We start from the raw sequence: 26,940 nt of genomic DNA on the forward strand, positions 1-26,940 counted from the left end.
GTGTGTGTGTTTGCATGTAAATTAGGCTTTTCATGTGTTCACGTGCCTGTGTGCACACACACATCTCCTAGTGATCTGTTTTCCCGTGGGGCAGTCACACAGCAGTGCAGCGTCCTTGTGTATCAGTGTCAAGCTACAACTGCAGAGAGTATTTGTTTGTTACATATTAATGCCATTCAGTTACACCAGTTATGAAAGTGTCCCCATTAATTTTTCATTGGCCTCTCAGTGCCATCTAAGAGAGGAAGTACATCTATCTGCAAAGATGATGACCAAGAAGGTACAGTTTGAAAAACAAGAAGTGATGCCTCTCTGAAAAATGCCCCACCACGGTTCACTTGTGGAATAAACAAATTAATTAATTATGTGGCAGTTTTTTCAGAAAGGAAATCGATGGCAGCTTTCAGAACAGGAGTAACAAACTGGGCAATGCAGCCACCCGGAAAAACCTCACCATCCTTCATTTATCCCTCTTCTGGAGTAACAGATAGGCTCCATCTGTGTGTGTGTGTGTGTGTGTGTGTGTGTGGAACACATGTGTCTGTCCTAATCTGTCTTCATTTGACCAGTTCAATGATTATTCCCGATTTAGGCAGTGTATTTCACACTTTACCTGCAAAATCAAGATGCACATTTCAAACTAGTCCGGATGAGACTGATAGTTTGTGGTCTATTTAAAGAACGCCACAGCCCTTTCTGCTCCAGGTACCACTGTCATTGTAATATAAACAGGATGTGGAGATGTAAAGTTTTTTTATATGACAGGGTGTGGAAAGGTTTAACTGGGTGAAGCTATATTTATGGTCTTTGTATCCTGGCAATCTCTGGCAAATCTCTCCGTGCTAAAGAAGGGAATTGAAGAAGGGAGAAGAAGGGAACTGAGCAGACTAAACGCAGTTGCTTTTTCTACATTCACAGGGTCCTTTGGCCAAAAATATGCCCCTCTCTTCAAACAATCATTATGTTCTCTATCAGTGTAAACCCTCCATATCTCCCTTTCATTGGGAGTCTCATGCTTTCTCTCTCTCTGCTTCCCTTTGCTGTTCCAGTCGGGTAGCTGTGATCCGAGGTAGAGTCGCGTTGCAGGACAGCTCTCCTCTGGTTGGAGTCAACATCACCTTCCCGCAACATCCAGAGTATGGTTACACTATCAGTAGGCAGGATGGAAGGTAGAGACACCCACACACACAATACACAATGTTTCTTTATTTTTTTTTATCTTCCTTGCTCCAGTCTGATTCTGTCTTAATGTCGTTTAACTCTAGTTTTGACCTGGTGACGTTGGGCGCGATGTCTATGACCCTGATGTTCCAGCGCCCACCCTTCCTGCCACAGACACGTACCATCTGGACGCCAAACAACAACTTCCTGGTTCTGGATCAGGTGACCATGTCCAGGGAGGAAACTCAACCTCCGAAATGTGACATCAGGAGTGTTTTGAGTCCCTACCCGCTGGTCCTGCCCTACCCGCTTCCCAGATACACAGGAGCATGTGCAGAGAAGGGGCCAGCAGTGCCTGAGCTACAGGTACCAAAGTAGTTACTGTGACTACGACCAGAACATCCGTATAACATGTAACAATGCACTGCTTCAGGTCTTCAGATGACAGGCTGTAAGAACTCACTTTGTTACAGCTCAGCAACAAACCAGCCTGGTCTCACAGGATTTTACAAATGTAGCTTGAGTCGTATTTGCATCATGCAAATAAGGAATGAGCAAAATGGAAATTTGTACTCCATCCTTATACTTCCCCACCGCAAAAGCAAATTAGGTGGCTGAAAGTCAGGTGTGGAGGTCAGACTGGTGATTATATATTTACCCTCCAACGTGACTCCCAAGTTTTTTAGTTTTTTTTTTATACAGTGACCAAAACCTCACCCTGACCTCATTTCAGTTCCAACTAAACTCACGGTACACAGAAAGTTGTTTTCTTTTCTGTGGACACGTGATAGAAAATGAAGAAAATGTCATATCCTAAATGTGCCATGGTCAGAGGACTGTCATGTTTTTGCTTCAAAATAGTATCATTCATATCCACAACACATCACCTGCTCAAGCTCATTTAAGAAAATTTGATGAGATTGGAAATGAACAGGTTGTCAATAAAGGAACATTTTGTCCTCATGACGACTGACACCTCAGGAGAGACAGGCAGCAAGCAATTAATTGAAAAGAACAGTACTTAGTGTTCGCAGTGAGCTTAGTAACACCCACTGGGTTCACCTTTTGTTAAGAAATGGAATCAAAGACTTTTAATGAAATTTGTCAGAGATAAGTGTTACAGATAATTTGATTTGCACCTTAATGTATTCCTTTTAAATGTATTTATTCCCAAATTATTACTTGTATACAAGGCCACATTAACTCAGCAACTGTGCAATATATCAGCTATGTTACTGTTTAACAGGTCACAACTTATACAGATATTTTATTTATAGTATATAGTTTTGTTTTTCTGTTTCTAAAACCGTCTGGTGTGCTCTTTTATGTTGTGTACAACGTTGTGCAATGGTAATAAAGGTATTCCATTTCAGGTAATTATTGACTCAGTTTGACTCATTTGAGTTTAGCCAAGAAAAAAATGGAGGATGGAGGTATAAATATTTGATGCAGAGACTAGTTCACTGTTTATCAGAACGATGAGCTTGTTTTTTTTTATTTACTGGTCTGAAAGGTGCACATATACAGCATTTGTTCTACATTAAAAAAAAAAAGAAAACCCTCTTGGAATAGACGGAGATCTTGTTATTCTTCATAAAAGAATCTTGGGTTCTCAATAAAAATTTCTTCTTGAAAACGTTATCATTTTAACACAGCTAACACATATTTGGTGGACTCACTTCATCTTACTTTGTAAGCCATTTCTTCCTGTACCTGCCATTAGCTCTTATTACGGTAGCTTATTATTCAAATACAAAGTAATGATCACCTTTCTTTCTTATAATATTCCCTAATTTCTCCTCTTTTCATCACTTGTATTTCTCACTCTGCTCTCTGCCTTGTTCTGCCTAGGCGGTGCAGGAAGAAGTTTCGATCCCTGGAGCCTTTTTGAAGCTGAGCTACTTGAGCACTCGTGCTGCAGGCTACCTGTCGCTGCTAAGAATCCTCCTCACCCCTCCCTCTCCGCTGTCCCCCGTCTCACCTCTCGGCGGTCTGTCCAAGGTGCATGTCCGTGCATCGGTCCAGGGGAGGTTGTACCAGCGCTGGTATCCCGCTGGGCCAGGCCTGGTCCACAGGCTGGTCTGGAACAAGACTGACGTGTATGGCCAGGAGGTCTGGGGCCTCACTCATGCAACTGGTAAGTAGAATACGGAAATACAATGGGTCTCATTCCAAATGTTTTCTTATTCCTGTCTTAAATAAGAGAACAATAGGAAAGGATCTGGTGCGCCTTGGTCATCTCAGGGTCTTAGACACTGACCCTGTGCAGTTAACATGGTCCCCCTGCCATCCATCCACTTGTTCTTGGTCCGCTCTCTTTTCACTGTTCACAATTTGTGGGCGGACTGAACATACAAAATATAACGTGTTAATAAGTAATTAGCGGGCTTTGAGAGGTGTTAGTGGTGCAAACTTTGAAGACTTACAGGTTAGCTGTTTCCCTGTTTGCAGTCTTCGTCTGCTTAGCTAAGCTAATCTTTTCCTTGCTCTTCCTGTATATTTCATCACACAGACATGAGAGTGGTATCAATCTTCTCATTTAACTCTCAACAAGAAAACAAATGAGTATACTTTCCTAAGTTTCAAGAGTTTTTGGAATGCCTGACACTACTTGCCCTCAACGCTCGCCATCTTTGTCAAGCAGCAGAAGATATGGGATCACCAACATATTTTCAAACTTGACGTGAATATGGCGGGCGAGGAAGCTGAAGTGGTTGTGATTGACACGGCGAAACCGAATTATACAAATGTAATGTTTTTTTTTTTCAATAAGTACCACTACACTGGGAGGAGGCCTCGGGTAAGACCCAGGACTAGGTGGAGGGATTATATCTCCAACCTGGCCTGGGAACGCCTCGGGATCCCCCAGTCGGAGCTGGTTGATGTGGCTCGGGAAAGGGAAGTTTGGGGTCCCCTACTGGAGCTGCTGTACATGCTACACTAGTAGTGGCAGTAGCTCAGTGCGTAGGGGGTTGGGTTGGAAACCGTGGGGTCGCCTGTTCAAGTCCCAGTACGGACCACAGTACAGAGTCTGGATTGGTAGCTGGAGAGATGCCAGTTCACCTCCTGGCGCTGCGCCCACTCACTCTGACATCTCTCCGTGTGTGTGTTTCAGGCCTATGTGTAGTGATTTCTATTAAAACAGTGTAAATTGAAATTTGATGTTGTGCTTGAATTTTTGGATACAATGCTTGCATTTGATTTTGCAACCCGTTCAATCAAAATATTATGATAAATCACGCCAAAAACAGCATCCGTAGCTTTCTGCTGAGCAGGGACAAGTGGTCACAGACCGTGGTAAAGTTGGTTTTATATTGGAAGGTCAAACTCCATAATCGATTTTTCATATGTGTATAATAGCCAACGTCCAATATAAACTTTACCACGGTCTGCCACAGCGAGTCTGCTGCGGTGTGGCGGCCCTGCATTCCAGCAAAGACCGGATTCTTGTTGCCCAGGGCACAATGAAAGTGTTAATCCGGCCCTGCTTGGTGTGATAATGTAATGTCTGTAATCTAGATTTTATCTGCTAATGTTAGCCACCTACCGTTACCTTGAAACCATCCAGACGGTACCGTACGTACCTGTAACCGGTGATTTAACGGCACCGCTCGCTTTACACACAGTTTAACAACAACACTCTGAGAGAACATTAATAGCTAGGAAGCTAGTAGCCCACTGTAAGGTTGAGGATGGCCTTATATAATATTTATACTGCTCTTTTCCAGTAGATACATGTATATGTCTTGGCAATGAAATACTTTTTTTTGAGTGCCTGCGAGTCTTCTGGGTTAAAATGGAGCTACAGGTTGTTGTTGCACTGTCTCAGATTTTGATCAAACCTTATACATATCAAGAATGGGTTCCACAACCAAGGTCAAATATTTCTGTTCAAATCCTATGTCTTTATATTTTCAGCCTTTGACATTTTTTCAGTTTTACAGCCTGAAAATCACATTATCTGGGAAGCAATATATGGACATTAATATTATTTTCCTGGATTTAGTCAGATTTGACCCAGAATGACCCAGCTGCATGTCATTTGGCTCAAATCTTCCCACTTACATTGACTCAGTCAGCTTAGATAGCAAGCCAGGTCTACTTAGACAGTGATACATTTTGAAAATAAAACTGAAATATCTGATCCTTCTGCTATTACGAAACACCATTTTGGCTGTTTATAGCATTATGTCTTTTAATGTGACAAAAACACAAAATAATAATTTTGACTATGTATTGGTATTTAATTTACAGTGGTGTAAGGTGCTGGAAAAAGCTTTAAAATGGACCTTGAAAGTGTTTGAAAAGTGCTTGAATTTGACCTTGGAAAAGATGTACGAACCCTGAGTATAAATTATTAAAATCATAGTGTAATACATGTAAGTGTACTGTTTCAAAGCCAAGCTAACTTTAAAAAGAAAAAGAAAAAAAAGAAACCCGGGCTCCTATACTAAAGACACCGCTACTACAGACTAGCCTAGCCAGTAACATTAATCCCACCACGATATGAACTAAAATCATGATCACAATTAATTGCACATTTTACCTTGACAACAGTAAATGAACGATAATTACAATTTCTTGTGATTCGGTTTTTTTTTTTGTCCTCATAGTTCATTGCCAAGGTTTGTACTGTAAATACGCTCAAATGTTGAAGGTGAGATATTTTTTCTAATTCAAAAGAGCTTATTTTTGTGATTTTAAAATAATTGAAGGAAACATAAAGCTGTAACTATTATGGCTGTTTACTGACAATGTATAAAATTGAAATGAATGCACACATTGCGTGAAATGAAAATGTCTTGTGAAAAAAGTCACATTCCAGTTTTATAAAAATGATCGAAATTATCATTATGAGAAAAATACTTGGATAACCGCCCTACTGTCTCCTGGTCCTGCGTGTTGCCTGGATGAGTGCAGGTCTTTCCTGCTTCTAGAGGGGTTGTGCTGTGTTTATATCTCACCCAAGCACTGCGTCTGGCTGCTCCGCTCCTCCTCGTTGTTGTAGCTGAGCTTTTAAAAGGTGTATTTACAAAAGTTGTGTTGTGGGAAAACAAGAAAAGTCTTTCAGCTACTTTGTCTTCATTAGTGTTCTCCGTGTAGAAAGGTGTGGTTTGCAGCTATCAGAGTCATTGGATCCAGCCGGAGACAATCTCCTCCACACAGCTGTTAGCACTTGCCCTATCAGCTAACTACTCAAAAGACACTAAACCGTTATTACAACAGTACTCAGGGAAAGATCCAAATTGAGAAACTCCAACAGACTTTTACAACCTAGACGCACAGTTATTCCAGACAAAAAAGTGCTGACGGATGCAAACCAAGGAAATACGTAGAAAAGAAGGTCTATCACTTTCAACCCTTTGAAATAAGATGCTTTGATCAACGCTGACAAACACTCAACTCCAACAAAAATAGAGCAGACAGTGTAGCATCTTCCTGTTAACTTTAAGGTCTTTGAGCAGCCGACTGTGGTTTGCACAAAAGCCATAAACAAAGTCATATTGTAACCATAGGTACACCGTAGGTAATCAACCAGTTGTCACGGGACAGTCTCGCGCTGGCAAATTAGAGATTAGAGATTGCCTGATAATACATAATTATTGCAATAAATAGGTCTAGTTTGTATAATAGTGGTTCGACAACTGCAAAGGTACCAGAATGCAAGGAAGTGCCCACTGTAGTTCAAATAGCATTACTCAGCAAATTCAAACACGTAATCAACACAATGAGGGTGGATCCTGCAGCACAGCGAGCAGTTTAGACTCTGTACCACCTTTTCGAGACCTTCAGACAGCAGAGACGACTACAATTGTCGAGAGAAGAGAGAAAGGAAAGGCGGATGGCTCGACAAATGAAAGATATCTGCAGTGGCAGGGAGATGGCAGTTCTGATAGAACTGGCTCTATGGAGAAAAACACAAATATGTACATGGGAAGTATTCATGACTGTGGCCTATTGTCTTTTGTTCCCCAATGTCCTCCCTCACCTGTGCAAAAAAAGATACACTTGATGTATAACCGGCCTATCTGTTTGTTGTATTGCCCTCTTGGTTCATTATGGCCAAAACGGCTATTTTGAAGATCCAATCGAAGCTCTAAATTTTGAACTTTCTTTGGGTAATTTGAGAGATAACGCTCTCTGTGTTGGAAGGTTGTAGACAAACAGTGGAGCTGCGAGAGAGAGAGAGCTTTCCATAAGCACTGAGATATCGCAGGCATAGCAGAAGCTTTGTCCACTCAAGTGTATGGTCTCGTACAAAGATTGCATCTCTCCAAGGCTTTCTCTCTCCTCCTGATCCATCCCCTCCTCTCCTTATCTGTTAGAGCTGCATTTCATCTGCTTTAGCTCTCCCCTGATCTTTCACCTTTTCTCAATACCTAAGATGCTGTTTTTTATTTATTTTATTTGCCCTGCTTTGTCGAACCACCTCCTTCCTGCCCTTCTTACCCCCTTCCCTCGCCTCCTATCTTCCTCTACCCTCACTGTTTCCTGTGTTTCTGTCCTCTACTGAACTCTTTTGTTCCCTGCTTGTTGTTTCCTCCATTCTCTCTGATCTCCCCTGTTGCTTCTGTCCCGTCTTCCCCATGCACTCCCTTGTTCTGCCTTAACAACCTATGTTTTACTCTGATCCGTCCCTCTCTACAGTTCCTGGCATGTGCAAGAACAGGTTTTCAGAGGGATAAATATGTGCATTTTGCCCAACAGCGTACATACGTGTGCATATTCATGTTTAGAAGGAGTAACTGACAGATATAGTACATTCTCTATGGTAAAATCTGAAATTTCCATGGAAATAATATTAAGGCAGCATACATATTAGATGGTTTTTTTTCTCCCAATGGTGGGTTTGTTGTTGCTCTGTGTGCACAAGAGGACACCAAGGGCTTATTTTTAATGAACCCAGCAGTGCCAAGATCACAGTCAAGTGCACCCTGCCCACCAGGAGCATGCCAAATGCACTTTTGGTAATTTCGTGGCCAGGCTCCTGAGGCGCTCTTGGCCATGGGGTGGCATCAGAAAGAGCACATTATCATACATTATAGGTGGGTGCGTTAGTGGTTGTGACAATCATGGCCAATCATATTCATACATGCTTTCATCCCCTTTTAACACACAGCTCTCCGTGTCAGGATGCACTGACAGTTTGAGAATCCTGTAGCAAATGTTTCCTCAGAGGAAACTCATTGATGTCAGGGACCTGCAGACTTTCTGAATATTTTAATATTCTCCTGCTGTATATGAATACAGCAGCTTAAATATACTACCTATATACAGTAAGAGCATTGGATTAATGATCCGATGGTCACAACATCTTCTCTGTGTAGTACCATGTGATTTTATCATCACAGTGATCTAGACAAAGCCTCTCGGTTGAATACCACTGTACAGTAGTGCCATAAACAAAATCGAAGTATAATTTAATATGTAGTATAGGTGTTTGCATGCTTTTTTCGTGAAATTAGGAAAATTAATGTCTTAATATCACTAACAGCCGTATGTTTGTTACCTCTTTAATCTTTGTATTGCCACATAAACGTGATCCTGGTAAACCGCAAAGAAACTTCAAAAATAATGGTCTTTTGTTTCTGGGACACCGCAACAATAAGATCTTCATCATATCATGTTGCTCATCACAGTTGCACGGCAGCCTGTATTATAATTACAAACATACTCATAAAAAAGAAATGAGCCAGGCTGCCGTTACCCCGGTTACATAGTGTTTAGAATCATGGAGGAATGGACCGTCCTGAGGGAGTTAAGAGCGGAGCATTATCTTCAATATTTCATGGAACTGTATGAGCCCGTCCAGCTCCAGCACGCCTGTTGATTTGAAATACAAACTGTGGAATTATTCATCATAACGACAAGTTTGATGTGCACATAATCACAGCGGTTTCTGCGGTTATTTTGCAACAGTCTGACGCTTGTTTCACATAACCAGCTGTTCTGTGTAACATCACTCCCGTTAGAGACTGCACATGGAGCGGATACCTGCTGCCTTCAAATGACTGGAAAGACAGCCCTGTTTCCCATAGAGCCTTCTTTAAGTTAGCACATATGCAAGTTTACATCAGAATACCAGTAGTGAAAACCAGTTTATTTTTCAAATTGACCAAAGTAAGGGAAAGGCTTTCAGTGCATGGCACTAACTTTCTCAGAGGACAGAGGGGGTAAGAATCACTCATTAATCATTACTGTGCACCTGATCACCAGTCAGCTGGGTGACAAGTGAACTGGGTGGAACAACTTACCAAACATGAACAAATGGGTTTGTGGGATTTCAGAGAAGATGACAGCATATGGATGTGTTATGACAAATAATATATCCAAAATATTATGGAATACAAGTACGCTGAGGGGTCGACCTGCTCTGAACGTGAGGCACACTCATTCTTGGCATCAATATTGCAGCCTGCTGCTTGATTGGCATCGCTGCGCCACACCTCCCACTGTGGTTCATGGCGCCGAGTCACCAAGATACCGACATAGCACCAATGATTCCTTTTCAACCAAATAAGCTAACACTGGAAGTACAGGATAAAATCCACCCAGCAGTGTAAAAACCTGTTTATATTCTGCATCAGTGTGCCTGGGGATGTACAGCTAACACGCAGCCTCACTCTCACCACTGGATGCTGTGTCCCTGTTTTCCATGGAGCCTTATTTAATTTAGGAAATATGCAATGTTATATCATTTTTTTGCACTGTTATTTTGCTATGGCAAAGGCATGCAATCACGTCAGGATACTTAAGTAGAAAACTAGTTTATATTTCAAATTGACTATATTTTTCTTTTACTAGTGGCAGCAGCCCCCACAGACCCCTCCATCCCCTTCCCGCGCAAAAGGATGCTGGTGCTTTGTTTCCACAACGACACAGACTAACAGACACACACAAACACACACATCTGCCAACACGTGCATGCGTCTGCACGCACCCCATGGTCTCACACATCTCCAGAGAGAACAAGAGAAAGGGAGATCATGCTCTGTTTGCTAGGGTGAGCACATTGCCCGAGGCAATGGAACAGAGGGGAATGAAAGCTTTCACCTGTGAGATATTGAGTGTGCGTTTATGTACTATAGTGTACATGCGGATAGTTTGTGAGAGTGTGTGTATACGTGTTCTGATGTGTCGTTTCTTTTAATAAAGCTACAGTCATATTCGGTTGTGAAGCTGTTCTCCCTCTCCCTTTGAGATTGCTTTGCCCGTTTTGTCCTGGAAAAGCCTTGTTCCTCAAATGAAATCAATTCTATTGTAGTTATTTTATTTATTTTTTGAAACGGGACAATGTCCCTGCTGACGGCAATGTATTTATGGCAACCTTTGATGCATTTTCATAAGGATGGATTGTTTTCCAGGCCATGAAACAGGTTCTTCAAGGGGGGGTGCAATGTGACTTTAAGGGTGAGAAATTACACAGTGCTAAAATATGTTACATTCTAACACGTGAATTTTACTTCAAACTTAGTGCCTCTCAGTTCTGTTTCTGTTCTTCAGAAACTCAAGATCACAGGCCTATCACAGCTGAAGACACACACAATTGAAACAAATGAACCTTTTAAATGTACTTAAGGGATCATTTCTGGACTAAGAACTTCGGTCCAACACCATACGGTTTCTTTTTCTGTTTCCCCAGTGTCCCAAATTACATTTTGTCTTCCCTCCCCAATCACTTTATCGATTGTACCATTGAGTTGGAGATTTAAGTTGGCCATGTGTGCCTGCCGAGAGTTTCTCTTAAAGAGGACTTCTGAACTTGTTCATAATGTGAGCGCTCCTAGTTATGTATTCCAACGTCTCTACTGGTCTTTATGCCGGCTTTGCTCCCCAGTTTCTCTTGTGTGCCCATCAACTCACTCGCATGTTGGTTTACAAGGAAGTAAGTTAAGCGAGATCAGTGGCAACAGTGATTGACAGCGACGACTGTTCTTCTACCACTTTTGTGTCAGACGTGTCAAGCTGTCCTTACTGCACAGTATCATCTTCTTTAAGCAGTGCCATTTTTTTGTCTTCAAATTGTTACTGTGTTGAACTCCAACTGCTTTAATTATACAGTAAGTTAAAAGTGTTTTTGCATTTTGATCATTACCATGAAAACAAATAGGGCAAAATGTTTTCAGGGAAAGAAGATCTCGAAGATATTGATATGTATTTTCATCTTTCTGCATTCCAACGCCTGATAGAAAGCAGAGAACATGCAGAGAGAAGAAAGGTTAATTAAGCAACCGTGTAATGACTTCTTACGTAACTCCTACGTTGAAAAGTTACGTAAATGAAAAGCCTCGCTCATCAGCCACTCACAGCAAATTTCAAACTTGGCATGTGTTATAAATAAATGGTTAATTTCAAACTAAGATTTTTATACAAACAAGTGATCAAACTACTAAATGTGATTTCAAAAGCGTCACTCATAGTGCTTTACCACAAGGAATAATGTTCTAGTGTCTTTCAGCTCGCTATTTTGGTTTTCCAGTCACTGATCGAAATTAGCACCAGCTAATCGGCGGTAAATTATTTGCAGTGGTGTGTAAAATCATCAGGCCATCTGCCACTTTGGCAGATAGGAAAGTCTCCCAGAAAGACACTGGAGAGTAAGAGACTGACGGTGGACACTAAATAACAATGAATTATGTCTAAATGACCTGAATGTCATTCCGTCATTAAGAGCATAGATTATAAAAGAGGCAGACAAATAAACAACTACTTACTTGGCACAGTGGCAGGGAAGTGGTATTTCCGACCCTGCTACGGTCCATAAATGATCATCAAAGTTGTTTCCAGACACAGCAGGGAGCTGTTTTTACCAACACACACTACCTCCAAGCATCTCTCAGCAAACGGCAGACAAAGTTAGCAACTAGCTTGTGAACGTGGCTTTCTAAAAGAGCCAGATATTTGCTAAGTGAATGTAGGATGAATATTGAACTCATATTTTTTCAGTTGGCTGGAAACACGACTCCAAATAAATGCTAATGTTGATTTGTTTCTGTTGGAGATTATTCAGTATGAATTGAGTTTACATAATAGCTGGACAGAGGGACGTCTGGAGTACCTCGCTCAACCCGCTACCTGTGTCTCTGCCCTGGAAAAGTGGTTATGGATGGATGGATGGATAGATATACATGGGAGCTCATTTCTGAGTTGTGTACTATATATAATTGTATTGGATTATTTTATCTGAATTTGTATGTTGTGGCTGGTTGAAGAAAAGCTCATTTAAACAACTGCTTCTGCTGGTGTATGTCAGTCTTCTACAAAGTGTAAAAATGTATCATAAAGTATGTAAAATATGCAACTGCAAGGTAATTATATCTGTCAAATGAATATAATGGAGTAAAAATAAAAAATACAATTTTTTGAATTGTACTTGAGTAAATGTACTCAGTTATTTTCCACCTCTGAAAAAGACTGATGGCTCGGTGCATATGTTTCTGTTCTGTATGGTTGAGCTATCGTTTGTTTCAGAATGACATGAAAGTAAGTATGTGCGCGTGTTTTACTGTTTTCGAAAGATCCCACAGCTTTGTCACCTCCTGCCTTTAAACGTATTCCAAGTCTGAAGTGGTAAATTACTGTCGAAACGTGTTAAACCCTGCCAAGCCCAAAAAAGCTGTTGATAGTTGTAGTGGGAAGCTGCAAAGCGTATCATTACAACTAAGAGGCCAAGCAGCTAATTCCAGGGCTCCTTCATGAAGACAGGCTGCTCCTGATTACGACTCCACTTCTCCCTGAGCTCTCTCCAACACACACTCTGATGAGGTCTCGCCACAGGCTTTTCATCTGTCTCACCACATAAGATAGTGTAGTTTCAAGAGAGATAATAATGTGTGAGCTTGTGTGTTAAGTCTGGCAGATACCACCACATACAGTCATTTTGCTGTACTATACTGTAGTGTTAGACACAGCAGGTCTCCAGCACATAGTTATTACTGTAAGTGACATCTAGTCTATATCCCAACGTTCCACTTCCGGGATTGCTCTGGAATTCCGCCTGATGTCTTTCCACTTTCTTTGTGTTGGAATTTTAACCTCTGGTGGATTTCTGAGGACTATGGTTACCTGGTCCTCAGATCTCTGCAGGGTAAATCCAGACAGCTAGCTAGACTATCTGTCCAATCTGAGGACTATGGTTACCTGGTCCTCAGATCTCTGCAGGGTAAATCCAGACATCTAGCTAGACTATCTGTCCAATCTGAGGACTATGGTTACCTGGTCCTCAGATCTCTGTAGGGTAAATCCAGACATCTAGCTAGACTGTCTGTCCAATCTGAGGACTATGGTTACCTGGTCCTCAGATCTCTGCAGGGTAAATCCAGACCGCTAGCTAGACTATCTGTCCAATCTGAGTTTTCTGTTGCAAGACTAAAACTACTTCTGAACGTACACTTTCCACCGCATCAAGTTCCTTCCTGTGACTATTTTGCAGAGGCATCTTGCTGAGTTTAGCACCACCCGTGATGATTGTGATTGGTTTAAAGAAAGGCCAATAAACCAGAGCATGTTTCTCTGCCATCCCAGAATGCTGTGTGTGGACTAGCCAGACCCTTCTCCGCAGCGCTGTGGATGAGGGTCTGGCAAAGCGAGACTAAGTAACATCAAGCCCTCTCATGTGTGTTTGCATTTCAGTATCTGTTGGCTACGAGTACGAGTCCTGTCCTGGTGTTATCCTATGGGAGAGGAGGAATGCTCTAATGCAGGGATTTGAACTGGTCCCCTCAAACCTGGGGGGGTGGTCTGTGGACAAACATCATGCCCTCAACATACACAGTGGTGAGAAACCCTTTTTTCCAATTACATGCTTGTTTTTTTCAGGGAAACAACGCTGACCTACAACATGATATAGTTCTTACCAAATGTCAGTGTATGTTAAGGAAAAAATAACAGTAGTTATTATTATTATTATTGTTAAGAGTTTAACACTCAAAGACTCAGCTAATCTGCTTCATCAAGGTGGCGTGGGTGTGGTTTCTTCATCTTAACAACCCAATCACATTGAGATTAAAGTACCGTTAAACCGGGAGTTTAGACAAAGAAAGAAAATACAGATAATCCATCATGTGAAAAAAACTCAAATTTAAGTGAAAAATGTTGTGTTTGTGGTGGATCCCATCACCCTTAGTACAAAGAAAGTGTATTTTCAGGTGTATTAGGCCTAAGGTATTGCATTCCTCCCCTCCCCCCAGGAATCCTTCACAAGGGAAACGGGGAGAACGTCTTCCTCTCCCAGCAGCCTCCTGTCATCAGCACCGTGATGGGGAATGGTTTTTACCGGAGCGTCCCCTGCGGTCCAAGCTGCAGCGGCGCCGCCAGGGACATGATGCTGTTTGCTCCCGTGGCGCTGGCCAGCGGCCCCGACGGCTCCCTCTACGTGGGGGACTTCAACTTCATCCGCAGAGTCCATCCTGATGGATACACCAGAACCATACTGGAACTCAAGTGAGAGTCATAATCTCGTTGGGCATGCATGTAATGAGAGTGGAGCCGCAGATAGAGATAGGGATCTCCCACTGTGGGAAGCAGTTGGATTTTGATCACTGGATTGAGTCGAGCACAATCAGAACAAAATTAGCCTGGCGGATAATATGGGTTAGTATGGCATTAGCTCTGGTTGGCATCTGCGGTTGTGATCTGTTTGATCTCAACAGAATACATTCTGAAGTTTGTCTTCATGCAAAAAGCAAGTGTGTGAGGTTCAGACATCACAGACTCTAATCTACCTTTTTATGGATGTCAGAAGCCCTGAAAGTCTTTGCTGTGAAACAAGGATATTTCTTCTGTGGATTATGACGATATCTCCTACTGCGCTGCAGGCGCTACATTCTCTATTTCTGTATTTTCTTAAGCATGGAATCTCGATGGGATTGCACTGGCATTTGTCCTGTAAAGTGTTCTCCTTATGTAACTTTAGTCTCTCATTCTCTGTTATTATCGTATCTCTGACTAATATTTCTGGTTCAGACTGAGGTTTCACAGTGTCTGTATTTGATACTTCCCTGTCCTCTGGGAGGAAATGCCAAAAGGCTTCCTGTTTAGGTTAATATTTAATGTGAAACAATACAGCCGTCTAAACCCTAATCGCACTTTATGAGGAGAAAATTGACTCATTGTAGCCTATGAAATTCTGAGTGTATTATATTATATAATTATCATCATAAATGATTGTTTTTACTTTCTTTTTTTTTCCATTTTGAAATGCTCCTTTATGGCTTATTACAAGGAACCGGGACACCAGACACAGGTGAGAACAAGTGATTAACACCTCCTTTTATATTCCTACACAAAACACACACATACACACAAAGTGTGTCAAGAGAAAAGACATGTTGCAAAATGCCTCACAGCACTATATCTCAGTTTGTTTGCTGCATAATTGCATTGACCTGACTTCCCCTCTTCCCACACACACACACCACGCGTTAAAAATCTGCATATACTCCGGTTGCAGTCAGATCTATCAAATCCCCACTTAAATTTCACTTGGCGATATTAAATTTAATATATTGGAAATCAGCCAAAAGGTCAAGGATTTCATGTTTTAGAGGATTACTGGAAGTCTGTTTGGAGGATGCACTAGCTGAGCTAAAAGCCTGAAGCCTTGCACGGCCTCGACATCGTCCCTGCCCCCGAGCCTTGATGGTGGTGTGAGCTCCACACACCATGTTCGACAGAAGATTAGACAGATGTTATAGGTTTTGTGTTGTGTATGTGTGTCGGTGTGGAGGTTTGCGTGTCTGTCTGCTTGTGCGCCACTATCAGGGGTTATATCAAGTCCATGGTGTGGGTGTGGGTGTGGGGGTGTGTGCTAGTGTGTGTGTGTGTGTGTGTGTGTGTGTGTGTGTATGCTTGCTTGTTGGTGTTTGTGAGGGAGACAGAGAGGCTTTATCCCAGAGAGATGCCATATCTCTAGCATGCCAAAGATTCCAACCATGCAAAAAGGATAACCTGTGTGTTTATGGTTGTACTGTATGGGTGGGTGTGTACATATGTCTGCAAGTGGGAAAATGTAATTGTGCCTATTGTGCACAAACCATGATAAATTCCTTCTCTATAACCTAAGCTAGTGATTCCCAGCCAGTGGTACCTCAGGGGGTACTTGAACAGTTGTCTGGGGGTAAGTGCAACGATTTTGAAAGCAGCTTCACTAATCAATGAAGTAGAAATTAAGCCTGAAAAGAAAACATAAACAGCCAGAAACACCTAAACATTGTGAATGCTACTAAGAGTGCGTGGAAACTAGTTGGCATGCAAGACAAAGATGAATACATTACAATAGATTAGATAGTTAAATCTATAGATAAACAGTTAAAATTGATATTTAAAATGAATGGATAAATGGCTGAAATAGCTAAAAAGGTAAGTCAGCCTAACTGTACGTACACACAGCTGCCGACTTGAGCTTCAAAGTTACCGGAAGTCATTCATTTTCAACGGAAGCCATCTTTTCTCAGCTGCAAGCAGCGGCAAATCCACCGGCGTCGCGTTATTGGGCGTGTTGAGCGTCAAGCAGAAAGTTGAAACTATGTCAACTTTATGGTAATGAACTATGACGGACCACAAACCACCAGCAACCAGTCGGATAGACGTCCTTCGCGCTGGCTGATTCCAGAGAAACATACGCTCAAACATATAATGCTGCCACGTCAGAGCGGCCAAAACGTCAACATACTTTTTGACAAGCGTCCTTGACAGCTTCTTTTTCAAGTCGGCCGTGGTGTGTACGTACAGTTATAGATAACAACTAGCTAAAAGCAACGGCTGAAACGCCTCGCTTCTGTCACTCCTTGTGAAACCATTCAACTGTATGAAAAACATGATGTAACATCCACTATTGTACAATCAGTTCATAGAACACCTGGAACAGGACTGCTGGTGTCAATGAAGGGGCCCAGTTAATCGGACAGAGCGGTGGGGGTGCGTCAGATTAGCTTAGGGGAACCATAGGTGTAAACCTACGGGAACTGGATTCTCCTGTAGGCACTTTGGATACCCTTTCCTCACCCTGGAGGTTCCTCCTTTAGTTCCTGCTTCCTCCTTTTTCTCCGCAGTGGCTTTTTACTGTTAGCAGCATGTTAGTGTTTCTCTTTTATTCTATACTATTGTTCTCCCAAGTCATATGCATTAATTATTCATCCATATTCAGCTTTCAAAGCTTTTCACTGCACATTCTTCCAAGCAAAGTGCCTATCAGCCAGCGGGGCTTCAAAACAAGGTGTTCTCCGAGGGGAGACAATATGGGATGTACTCACCATAAAACCATTGTCTATTTCTCCCCCTTCAAGAGTTTGAGCGAGGAGTAAAGCAAATAGCTGAGGAACTCCTCTGCAATATTATCTGAGAGCCCAGACGGTCGATTCAGAGACAGTCAGGAACAGCTAGATCACTATGTCTATCAGCTCTGATCATTGTTTTGTTATTTGGTATGGAATGAACAAGGGAGGATTGTTTGTGCTGTGGTTGTTATTGTTGTTCATTTCCCTTCCACTGGATGAATGTGTTTGGAGCTGCGAGCATCTAATTGAGGAAAAGACAGATGAAGTGATTTGTAATCACTTATATGCACCGTGCAATGCTTGTGGTAGCTTCCAGAGGCCCAACAAATGTGATATGCAGCGCGGAGCAGTGGCATACTTTGAAACTCTGTGAATAACTCTCTTAGGATCAAGTTTAAATTATGTATGTGCAGTTCAGTGCAGAGCTCTGTAAACAGTTATGCACTTAATGGACTAGATGACTGACAGCACCCTTGCCTATGTTGCTTGTGTTTTTTTTTCTGGGTTGGGAGAAGGTTCAGGCTAATATCAAACGTAGGCTTTCTCTTTAGAGAGTAGGGGTCACTGAGGGCAGAAGGATCTCACAGCGTCCAACCGCTGTCTAAAGCTAACAGACTGTAATTATAAGAACCAATTTGTAACCTTTGAGTAAATGTCAGGTAACAAAACAAAAAAGGTTTTTAGGTCTGTAAAAAGTGGAACAGTACTAATTGAGGAAGACAATGAGGAAACTAATTGTGCAGTAGCATAACATCAGAGATATTTTTCTTGGCCTTGTAATTTCTCTTTGTTTTAAACTGAAAACCAAGGGAAACAAAAGCGCTTTACAGGGTACATGTCTGGGTTTAATTGGCAGGACTCCTTTGACCAGACCTGGGTGACATTGCTTGGATCTTGATAAGTAGCAATGTTGAAAGTGTTAATTTATTTCCCCAAACACTGTGTTTAAGCCTCAATAATATACCACCAATAACCTCACAATATCAAAGGTTTTCCTGTAATTAAGTAACTGTAGACATGTGCAGAAAACAGTGTTGGCACTCCTCCAACACACAGTGTATAGTACACAATAAGCTCACAGTCAAATTAATGGTAAATGAAGTCAGTGTCCATGGTGTGCCTTCTAAAGCCTGACGTTAACACCCAGGACAACAGACAGTCTTATTAAAAAGTACCAAAATGCCATGTGTTCATGCTATGGTCTTTTGTACAACGTATTGTTTTGTTGAGCCTTACGCTGAATAAACTTCCAGTCTTTTGTCCACTCTTACCTCTCATGAACTAACAATAGCAGTTAGAACAATAAGCAATTATGTGTCCACATGGCTCATTTTGCTTTGGCCAAATTTAGCTATATGAATGTTCTGGGTTTAATTTTGGTCTGGACCTTTTCCTGCATGTTGTCCCCACTCCCTGTTATTGTCGAATCTGTTTTCCTGTTGCTCTCGGTTTTAGTTTGCATATAGTCATTATTTTGGACATAATGTGCCATAGTAGTAAAAGACAACATGAAAAACACATGAAGATCAAACACAGAAACGCGTACAACTTCTAAGCATAACCCATTCTCAAAATTCCCCACTACACTCTTGTAACAGAGGTATCATATCACAGATGTATTGTATAAAGATGTAGCGTCTGGGAGGATTTATGAATGCATGACTTATGCTGCACTCAACCTTATCTTGCCTGTACATACATTTCTTCAAAAGTATCCTTATCTCTGCCTGACATGTAGGCACATTTATGCTGACGAACATATGAATAGCACCTTAAAATCTTGGCTCACACAAAAGACGTCTTCCTGGCACAATTGTAAGCAGTTAGCTTTGTGCATAGTGCTGTTTTTGAACTGATACTATAGGTGAGCATTATACAGGGGCACACAGTAAACCGAGAGCCCAGTGGCTCTGACATCAAGTCTGCTTCATTTCCTTTTCAAATAAAGCAAATATGAGCCAGCCTGATATTAAAAGTGTATTTCTTCGCTGTAGACATTTCGATTATCTTTTGCAAAGCTCGAGAAATAAGGTGTCTAATTATGAAGTTAAAGTAATTTTGAATAGAAAAAAGTTTGTATTGTATTTGTATTGTAACAGTATTGTTACTGTGTGGATAGATCCACCACAAAAGAAAAAGTAAATGTTCCCCTTGTTCTTGCTGACACAGAATGTGTGAATATGATTTATAAAAAGCATTTTGAAGTTGTATTGAGATTTGCTCTGGTTGGCTTCACAGCATGGGAGTATTAGTAGTGACATACAAGGAACATATAAATCATTGGTTGAATACATTAAATTTATGACCCTATATTGGCATTTTCTCTCAACAAGCATATCCTAATAATAAGATTATTGCTCTAAGCATTTGTGCTATTAAAATTGGAAGAGTAGTTTCAGCATAGACACAGGTTTACACCTAAAATATCTCACCCAAATGCTATCCATTGGGATGACCTGTTTCCCTTTTTAATGTCTTTACTTCAATTGATGGCATTGTCTAGTCATTAGTGCTGGGTAATATTGTAATTTCCTAAACTAGGCTAGTCTGTCAGATTTATTTACAGCTTTATTTAGGGCACGTTAGGAACCCAAACTAAATGCTCTTTGGAACACTGTATGTCATTGAACCATTTACCCTTACCATCTAACTTTAGTCTCTAAACACTTTCTCCCACTAGCACCAGCCCTGCTCACAAGTACTACCTGGCCATGGATCCAATGGGGGAGGTTCTTTACGTGTCTGACACCAGCAGCCGGCGAGTGTACCGGGTGAGGAACCTCGGGCAGCCAAAAGATCCGTCTCGCAACCTGGAGGTAGTGGCCGGGACAGGGGAGCAGTGTCTACCCTTTGACCAGAGCCACTGTGGAGAGGGCAGGAAGGCCACTGAATCTGCACTCAATAACCCTCGAGGTAGGACAATACAGTCACACTCGTTCTCAGTCAGCTCACAGTCACACACTGAGCATGAAATACATCCATCATCCCTCCAGGCTATAGAGAATGTGTGATCGGTACTCACAGATCCGTATTCAGTCATATTTTGTACACCAACGTGGAGGACTACGCTATGACTAGTTTTCCTGAAGGTCAATACTTTTGTATTAACGCAGCACATCAAACTGACATTTTGAATAATTTATTATATTCCTCATTTCATTTTTTTCTTAAATTGCAGAAGTCTGCATGTATTCACCACATCTCACTATTTCATACTTTGGCATTTGACTTTGATAATCCCGGATCTATTTTTCCTCCTGGAAATATTGTATTGGAAAAATGGTGCGTGTAAGCAGTTGTGTGGGATTGTTATATGACAATGTTGCGATCACATTTTATATTGGTTTTTATTAACACATCCATCAATCCAAGAAACGCTGTTTTACAACATGTACTCCTAAATAATAAATCTGAATCTATATATTCCTCCTGCGCCATGTCTTGTGGGTGGTTGCTCCTTTATAACGTCCGAAACCTACTTGATTATTGCCCTTGTTCAGAAAAATTCTTTCACTCTCGACTGACTCCCCACACTTTAAATAATTCATTATTGGATTACAGCCACATTAAAGTAATGTTCTATTTTGTCAGAGAAAAAATAATTACAGTACAACTCCATGATCTAATCACTCCGTGATTAGATTTATATTCTAAATTATAGTGCTGACTTTCTTTCACTTTAAAATGCAAATATGTTTATAAAGGATATCAGTTTTCTGAAGCATAATCCCCACACAAGTATTCATGTTATGACTGATTCCTGTGTTATGTTTTGACTAAGGAGACAATCATTTAAAGCTTTGGCCCTCATATCATTTGTAAAACAACACTTCCACTGTGAGCCCTCACATATTCAGATTTGCGGTGGCATTAAAATAATACATAATTAGTTTAAGGACCCTACTGGGTTCTGCCACAAAACACCCCCACACATCCCCACCAGCCGCCTGTACTGTTGACACCAGCTAGAACAGATTGATGGACTTCTGCTGGTTGCACCTATTTCTCAACCCTGCCATCAGCATTTTATACATATGAATTCATCAAACCTTTCCACTGTTCAGTCATCCAATTTTAGTGATTATCATTGTTGGTCGGATTTATTTTCTACTTTGTGATTTTCTAATTATACTGTTTCACAGGTGTGACTAATGTAACCATATTCCTGGTAGGAGTCCATTCAGGTGTTCCTGTTTCAGGACCCTGTTATTGTGCATGCTGGCTTACTGGGACACGTCAATAGAATGAGGCAATAATTAATGGTATTAGTTGCACCTGAGCTATTCTCGTTCAAACAAGTTAATATGAGGTCTATTGCAAACATACTCAATAGGCAGACCCCGGTCCACATCTGGACAGAAATGTTTGTTTGTTTTTTAGCAAAGTGATCCAGGCTGATTTCGAGTGACGCATCATCATCCCCTTACCCATCTCAGATCAGCTGTCAGCGCTCCGGTTGACAAAGTGAATTGGCATGCTCAAATTAGCCGATATACAAACAGTGTTGACGTTGAAAATTGTGCGATTACCGATGAGAGGACTGAGAAATATACATGGTTGTTTTGCCTGAAGGATGCACAGAACCAGTGTGCTTTGTTTGCAGTGAAACAGTGGCCAGAGTGAAGGGTGGTAATGTGAAACAGCACTACGACACCAAACAAGCCCATTTTGAACAATACTTTCCCCAGAACACGGCAGTAAGGGGCACAAAACTAAACCATGTTGAAGTTATTATATCAAGCCCATAGCAGAATAATTGTATAATCAGTGACACAGCAGTGTCAATGACTGAGGGCAGCATGAGTCATAGGCAAACACAAGAACCCTTTTTTCGGACACGGAGCTAATAAAAGATGTGTATGAGTGGCACGATGGAGACTATGCATGAAGAAAAGCAACAAGATAAAATGACGGAGAAAATAAATCATATACCGCTCTCAGGATTCTCTGCACCAACGATGAAAGGAGATTCTTGCTGAAGATTTGCTCCAGCAACTTTGTGATGGCAATAAAAGGAACAATTCATTCTCACTTGCCAGCATTGATGGAGCACCTTCCACGACATGGAGAGAGAGGGGTATTAGAAACTCTCCACCCTGGTCTGACATATCCCTGCATACGCCAGCCTGTTTCTGTGTGCTAGCCTGAGTGAAATGTACTCAGAAGTCACGACATCTGTGATGAGAAACATTTCTGACAGAGGTCGGTGCAACCTTTGAAGATTTGGTCCTCCACAACAATGTTGGGTTGCTCGGCAAAGGTCGAGTACTAGAGCATTTTTGGGGAGTTTCAAACCTTTCTGTCAGAGCAAAATTTGTTTCATGCAAAATGAAGAGAAAATAAAAGCTGTTGTATTTCTGATGGATGAAACATCCTACCTCAATGACTTTAATGTCAAGCTTGAGGGTAAATACAAAACAGTGACCTCATGTCTGTGCTTTTTAGAGAAGGTTGGTGTTTAAACTTGACAGGGCATGCTGTAATTTCCCAAAGCTTTTGGAACAAACCAGAGGAAAAAAAATCACCTTCAGAACTATTTTTTATTATTAATGATGAATACAGTGAAGGACTCATATCGCAGCAGACTCACTAACTTCAAAGCCCGGCCATCACACCTTTACCTTTGTAATAACAATTTGACTTTTTTTCTGGAAGCTCTGATATAGCCAACTTGGCACTTATAATATACGGAAGTGTCTGAGTACCACACAAACATGGATGCCTCATATCGCGCCTGCCATTCAAAGTAATTCAAATTCAATGAATATAGTGCCATGTTCTCTCATACAGCCAAGTCCTAAAAATGGGAATCTCTCCCGTTACTACCATCCATCCAATATGATATAAACGTGGCGTCAGATTGAAGGTGGATGGAGCTGTGCTGGGAATCATTTGAGGTCCCCATAAACTCTATATGTCATTAAGAATGATGAGGGTATAATTTGTCCCACACTAGGTGGTGCAAAAAGGGAGAGTCGGGGAGATGTCAGTCAAGCAGCGTGTACACACCCACACAGTCATGCCAACTTCCCCTGGCTTTAAAAGCCATAAATGCCTCTGCCGTAGCAGCTGGGTACGCTTCTTTACCACGCAAAACGACCAACGATTGCACCATTGCAATCCGGAGGGGTGCTGTTTCTGCAATTTGAAGAAAAATGTAACAAATGGACAAAAGCTGGCTACGAGATAAAAATACAGAAACACATTCCAAATGCATTCCCTTGTATATGACAAGGGAAATTATTTGATCTTTTTATTAAAATGACAATAATAGTCTGACTAATAGGGTAAGCATGGCTTCCCTTGACTTACAGTGGAAAATGGCACTAAACTTGAAGCCAAATACGCCTGTCATATTAAGCTTGGCTAATACAGAGAAGTCTGCAGATTCAGCTCGGATTGCCTCCTAGCTTCAGCCTAGTTCAAGCTGTTTAAATTAAACTTCTTTGAGACATTAAGCCCGAAGTGTCGATTTAAATTGGTTAATCATTATGCCCTTAGTTATTAGCTGACATGAGTGGATTCCAGGAATGTGTCTTGTACAGCACTACATTTTTATTTTCTTTCTTCTTCTCCGCCTGTTAGCTAGAACAAGTCCTACTGCTGTCTTCTGACTTCTGACTTCAATGAGGCAATGCCACCCACAGGAAAGCTGCAGCTAGGGAGGCTTTTTGACCTTTGCACTGGTCTGCAGTAGCACAGTGTGGTGTGTCAACACAAAGTGCAACCCTGGACACTGAAACTAATATATACAGTACTGGCCAAAAGTTTGGTTGTACCTTCTCATTCAATGCGTTTCCTTTATTTTCATGACAATTTACCTTGTAGATTCTCACTGAAGGTATCAAAACTATGAATGAACACATATGGAATTGGGTATTTAACAAAAAAGTGTGAAATAACTGAAAACATGTCTTATATTCTAGTTTTTTCAAAGTACCCCCCCTTTGCTCTGATTGCTGCGTTGCACACTCTTGGCATTCTCTTGATGAGCTTCAAGAGGTCATCCCCTGAAATGGTTTCCCAACAGTCTTGAAGGAGTTCCCAGAATGCTCAGCACTTGTTGACCCTTTTGCCTTCACTCTGCGGTCCAGCGCACCCCAAACCATCTGGACTGGGTTCAAGTCCAGTGACTGTGGAGGCGCAGCACCCCATCACTCTCCTTCTTGGTCAAATAGCCCTTACACAGCCTGGAGGTGTGTTTGGGGTCATTGTCCGGTAGAAAAATACATGATGGTCCAACTAAACACAAACCAGATGGGGTGGCATGCCGCTGCAGGATGCTGTGGTAGCCATGCTGGTTCAGTATGCCTTCAATTTTGAATAAATCCCCAACAGTGTCACCAGCAAAGCCCCCCCACACCATCACACCTCCTCCTCCATGCTTCACGTAGGGAACCAGGCATGTAGAATCCATCCAGTCCCCTTTCTCCATCACACAAAGACACGGCGGTTGGAACCAAAGATCTCAAACTTGGACTCATCAGACCAAAGCCCAGATTTCCACTGGTCTAATGTCCATTCCTTGTGTTTCTTGGCCCAAACAAATCTCTTCTGCTTGTTGCCTCTCCTTAGCAGTGGTTTCCTAGCTGCTATTTGCCAATGAAGGCCTGATTCACCAGTCTCCTTTTTAACAGTTGTTCTAGAGATGTGTCTGCTGCTAGAGCTCTGTGTGGTATTCATCTGCTCTCTAATCTGAGCTGCTGTTAATTTGCGATTTCTGAGGCTTGTGACTCAGATGAATTTATCCTCATCAGCAGAGGTAACTCTTGGTCTTCCTTTCCTGGGGTGGTACTCATATGAGCCAGTTTCTTTGTAGCGCTTGATTGTTTTTGCGACTGCAGTTGATGGCCACTCGTTTCTCTTTACTTAGCTGATTGGTTCTTGCCATAATATAAATTCTAACAGTTGTCCAATAGGGCCGTCGGCTGTGTATCAACCTGACTTCTGCACAACACAACTGATGGTCCAAACTCCATTCATAAGGCAAGAAATTCCACTAATGAACCCTGACAAGGCCCACCTGTGAAGTGAAAACCATTTCAGGTGACTGCCTCATGAAGCTCATTGAGAGAACACCAAGGGTTTACAGCGCTATCAAAAAAGCAAAGTGTGGCTACTTTAAGGAATTTAAAACATAAGATCTATTTAAGAGTTATTTCACACTTTTTTGTTAAGTGCATAATTCCATATGTGTTGTGTATAGTGAAGGCTTAAAGGTTAAGAAAGCGAGCGTGAGACCAGGATGTTAAATCCCCAGACTGGCAGGAGAAAATCTGGGTGGGTAAAGTGAAAGAGCAGCACTTCCCTCCCTCATCACTACCACTGAGGTGCCCTTGAGCAAGGCCCTTAACCCCAACCGCTCCAGTGGAGCTGCTCTGCGGGTTAGATCAGCCTGGGGTTGTAGCTTCCAGGTAGGAATGTGGAACTGTGTGAATGTGACAGATTCTCAATGCAAAAATTGAGAAATTGTTCTCCATCGACTTACCTGGTTAAATAAATAATAATAGCATATCATTTATTAATTTAGTTGTATTTGTTATGGCATGGAACTTGACCTACTGGTTATGGTTTGCTGCACTCATGATCATACCAATTAAACTAACTACACAAAACAGTTTGGGATTTCTATGTCACTTTCATTGATGATGTGGATATATTATTTATGTATATGTGTTGTTGTTTTCATGGCACCATCTCAAATTTCCGGTAAAGTTGCCAGTTTATCATTTCACATTTTCATAGTTTGCACATTATTAACAGGAATACATTTGATGCAGTGTACATATTCTTTACACAACATTGTGTGATCTCATGTATCCCAGTTAAACCAGAACACACTCTTGTTCCTGTATATACAGTATGCTGCTACCTTTTTTCTGAATATTCTTCTTTTAAGCTTTTATAAGACATATTTGTAATAGTTATGTAGTTTAAGATTATTTGTCCTTGTATACAGTTATAAATTTCCTTTAGTTTGTATCTTAATAAATATACAGTGAATAATAATGAGAGAAAAGGACAAGAGGAAAAATTAAGAACCATGTTGAGGAGCAGGGAACAATATTATCTATCATTCATCATCCATAGATTGGCTAGGGAGTTAAGTAATGTGTTATTAATAATAATTTAACCACCTGTCCACCACTTAGTCTTAGAATGAAACCATACAAAAAGGAATGCTGTAGATTAAAGTGTTGTGATTGCTACAGTATGTGTCATTAAACGCATCATGAATGCAATCAATCTTGCATCACCCAAAGGTGAACAGTGGAGAAATAAAACGTACTGAAACGTCTGTTGATACGTTGTGAGGCGTCACATCTGTTGTCTTCCATCATGTCATACTACATGCCAGATTGTTCTGCTTTATATTTTATTATCACCACCCTAGCATCTCTGGAATCAGGCCATTACATCGCTGATGCCCTTTATTGTAGTTTGGGAAGGTTTAATTGGACTAGATTGGGCATGTGCGGGCTCCCTTAGCATAAAAAGCATG

At 41.4% G+C, this 26,940-nt stretch overlaps 1 protein-coding gene and 1 long non-coding RNA gene across 2 annotated transcripts in view; both read left to right on the forward strand.

Annotated features, from left to right (window-relative positions):
- Window positions 1-26,940, forward strand: part of LOC116696805 (uncharacterized) — a 451,372-nt gene that overhangs the window by 231,967 nt on the left and 192,465 nt on the right. The gene's annotated exons all lie outside the window — the stretch shown is intronic.
- Window positions 1-26,940, forward strand: part of tenm1 (teneurin transmembrane protein 1) — a 178,337-nt gene that overhangs the window by 113,649 nt on the left and 37,748 nt on the right. Inside the window, exons 16-22 of the mRNA XM_032527961.1 lie at window positions 1,050-1,169; window positions 1,266-1,527; window positions 3,013-3,298; window positions 13,795-13,938; window positions 14,352-14,604; window positions 15,386-15,406; window positions 20,119-20,351. Of these exons, the coding sequence (XP_032383852.1) occupies window positions 1,050-1,169; window positions 1,266-1,527; window positions 3,013-3,298; window positions 13,795-13,938; window positions 14,352-14,604; window positions 15,386-15,406; window positions 20,119-20,351 (1,319 nt within the window). The remainder of the gene's footprint in view (window positions 1-1,049; window positions 1,170-1,265; window positions 1,528-3,012; window positions 3,299-13,794; window positions 13,939-14,351; window positions 14,605-15,385; window positions 15,407-20,118; window positions 20,352-26,940) is intronic.

The sequence above is a fragment of the Etheostoma spectabile genome, chromosome 10 (assembly GCF_008692095.1).
Source record: "Etheostoma spectabile isolate EspeVRDwgs_2016 chromosome 10, UIUC_Espe_1.0, whole genome shotgun sequence".
Taxonomy (NCBI): domain Eukaryota; kingdom Metazoa; phylum Chordata; class Actinopteri; order Perciformes; family Percidae; genus Etheostoma; species Etheostoma spectabile.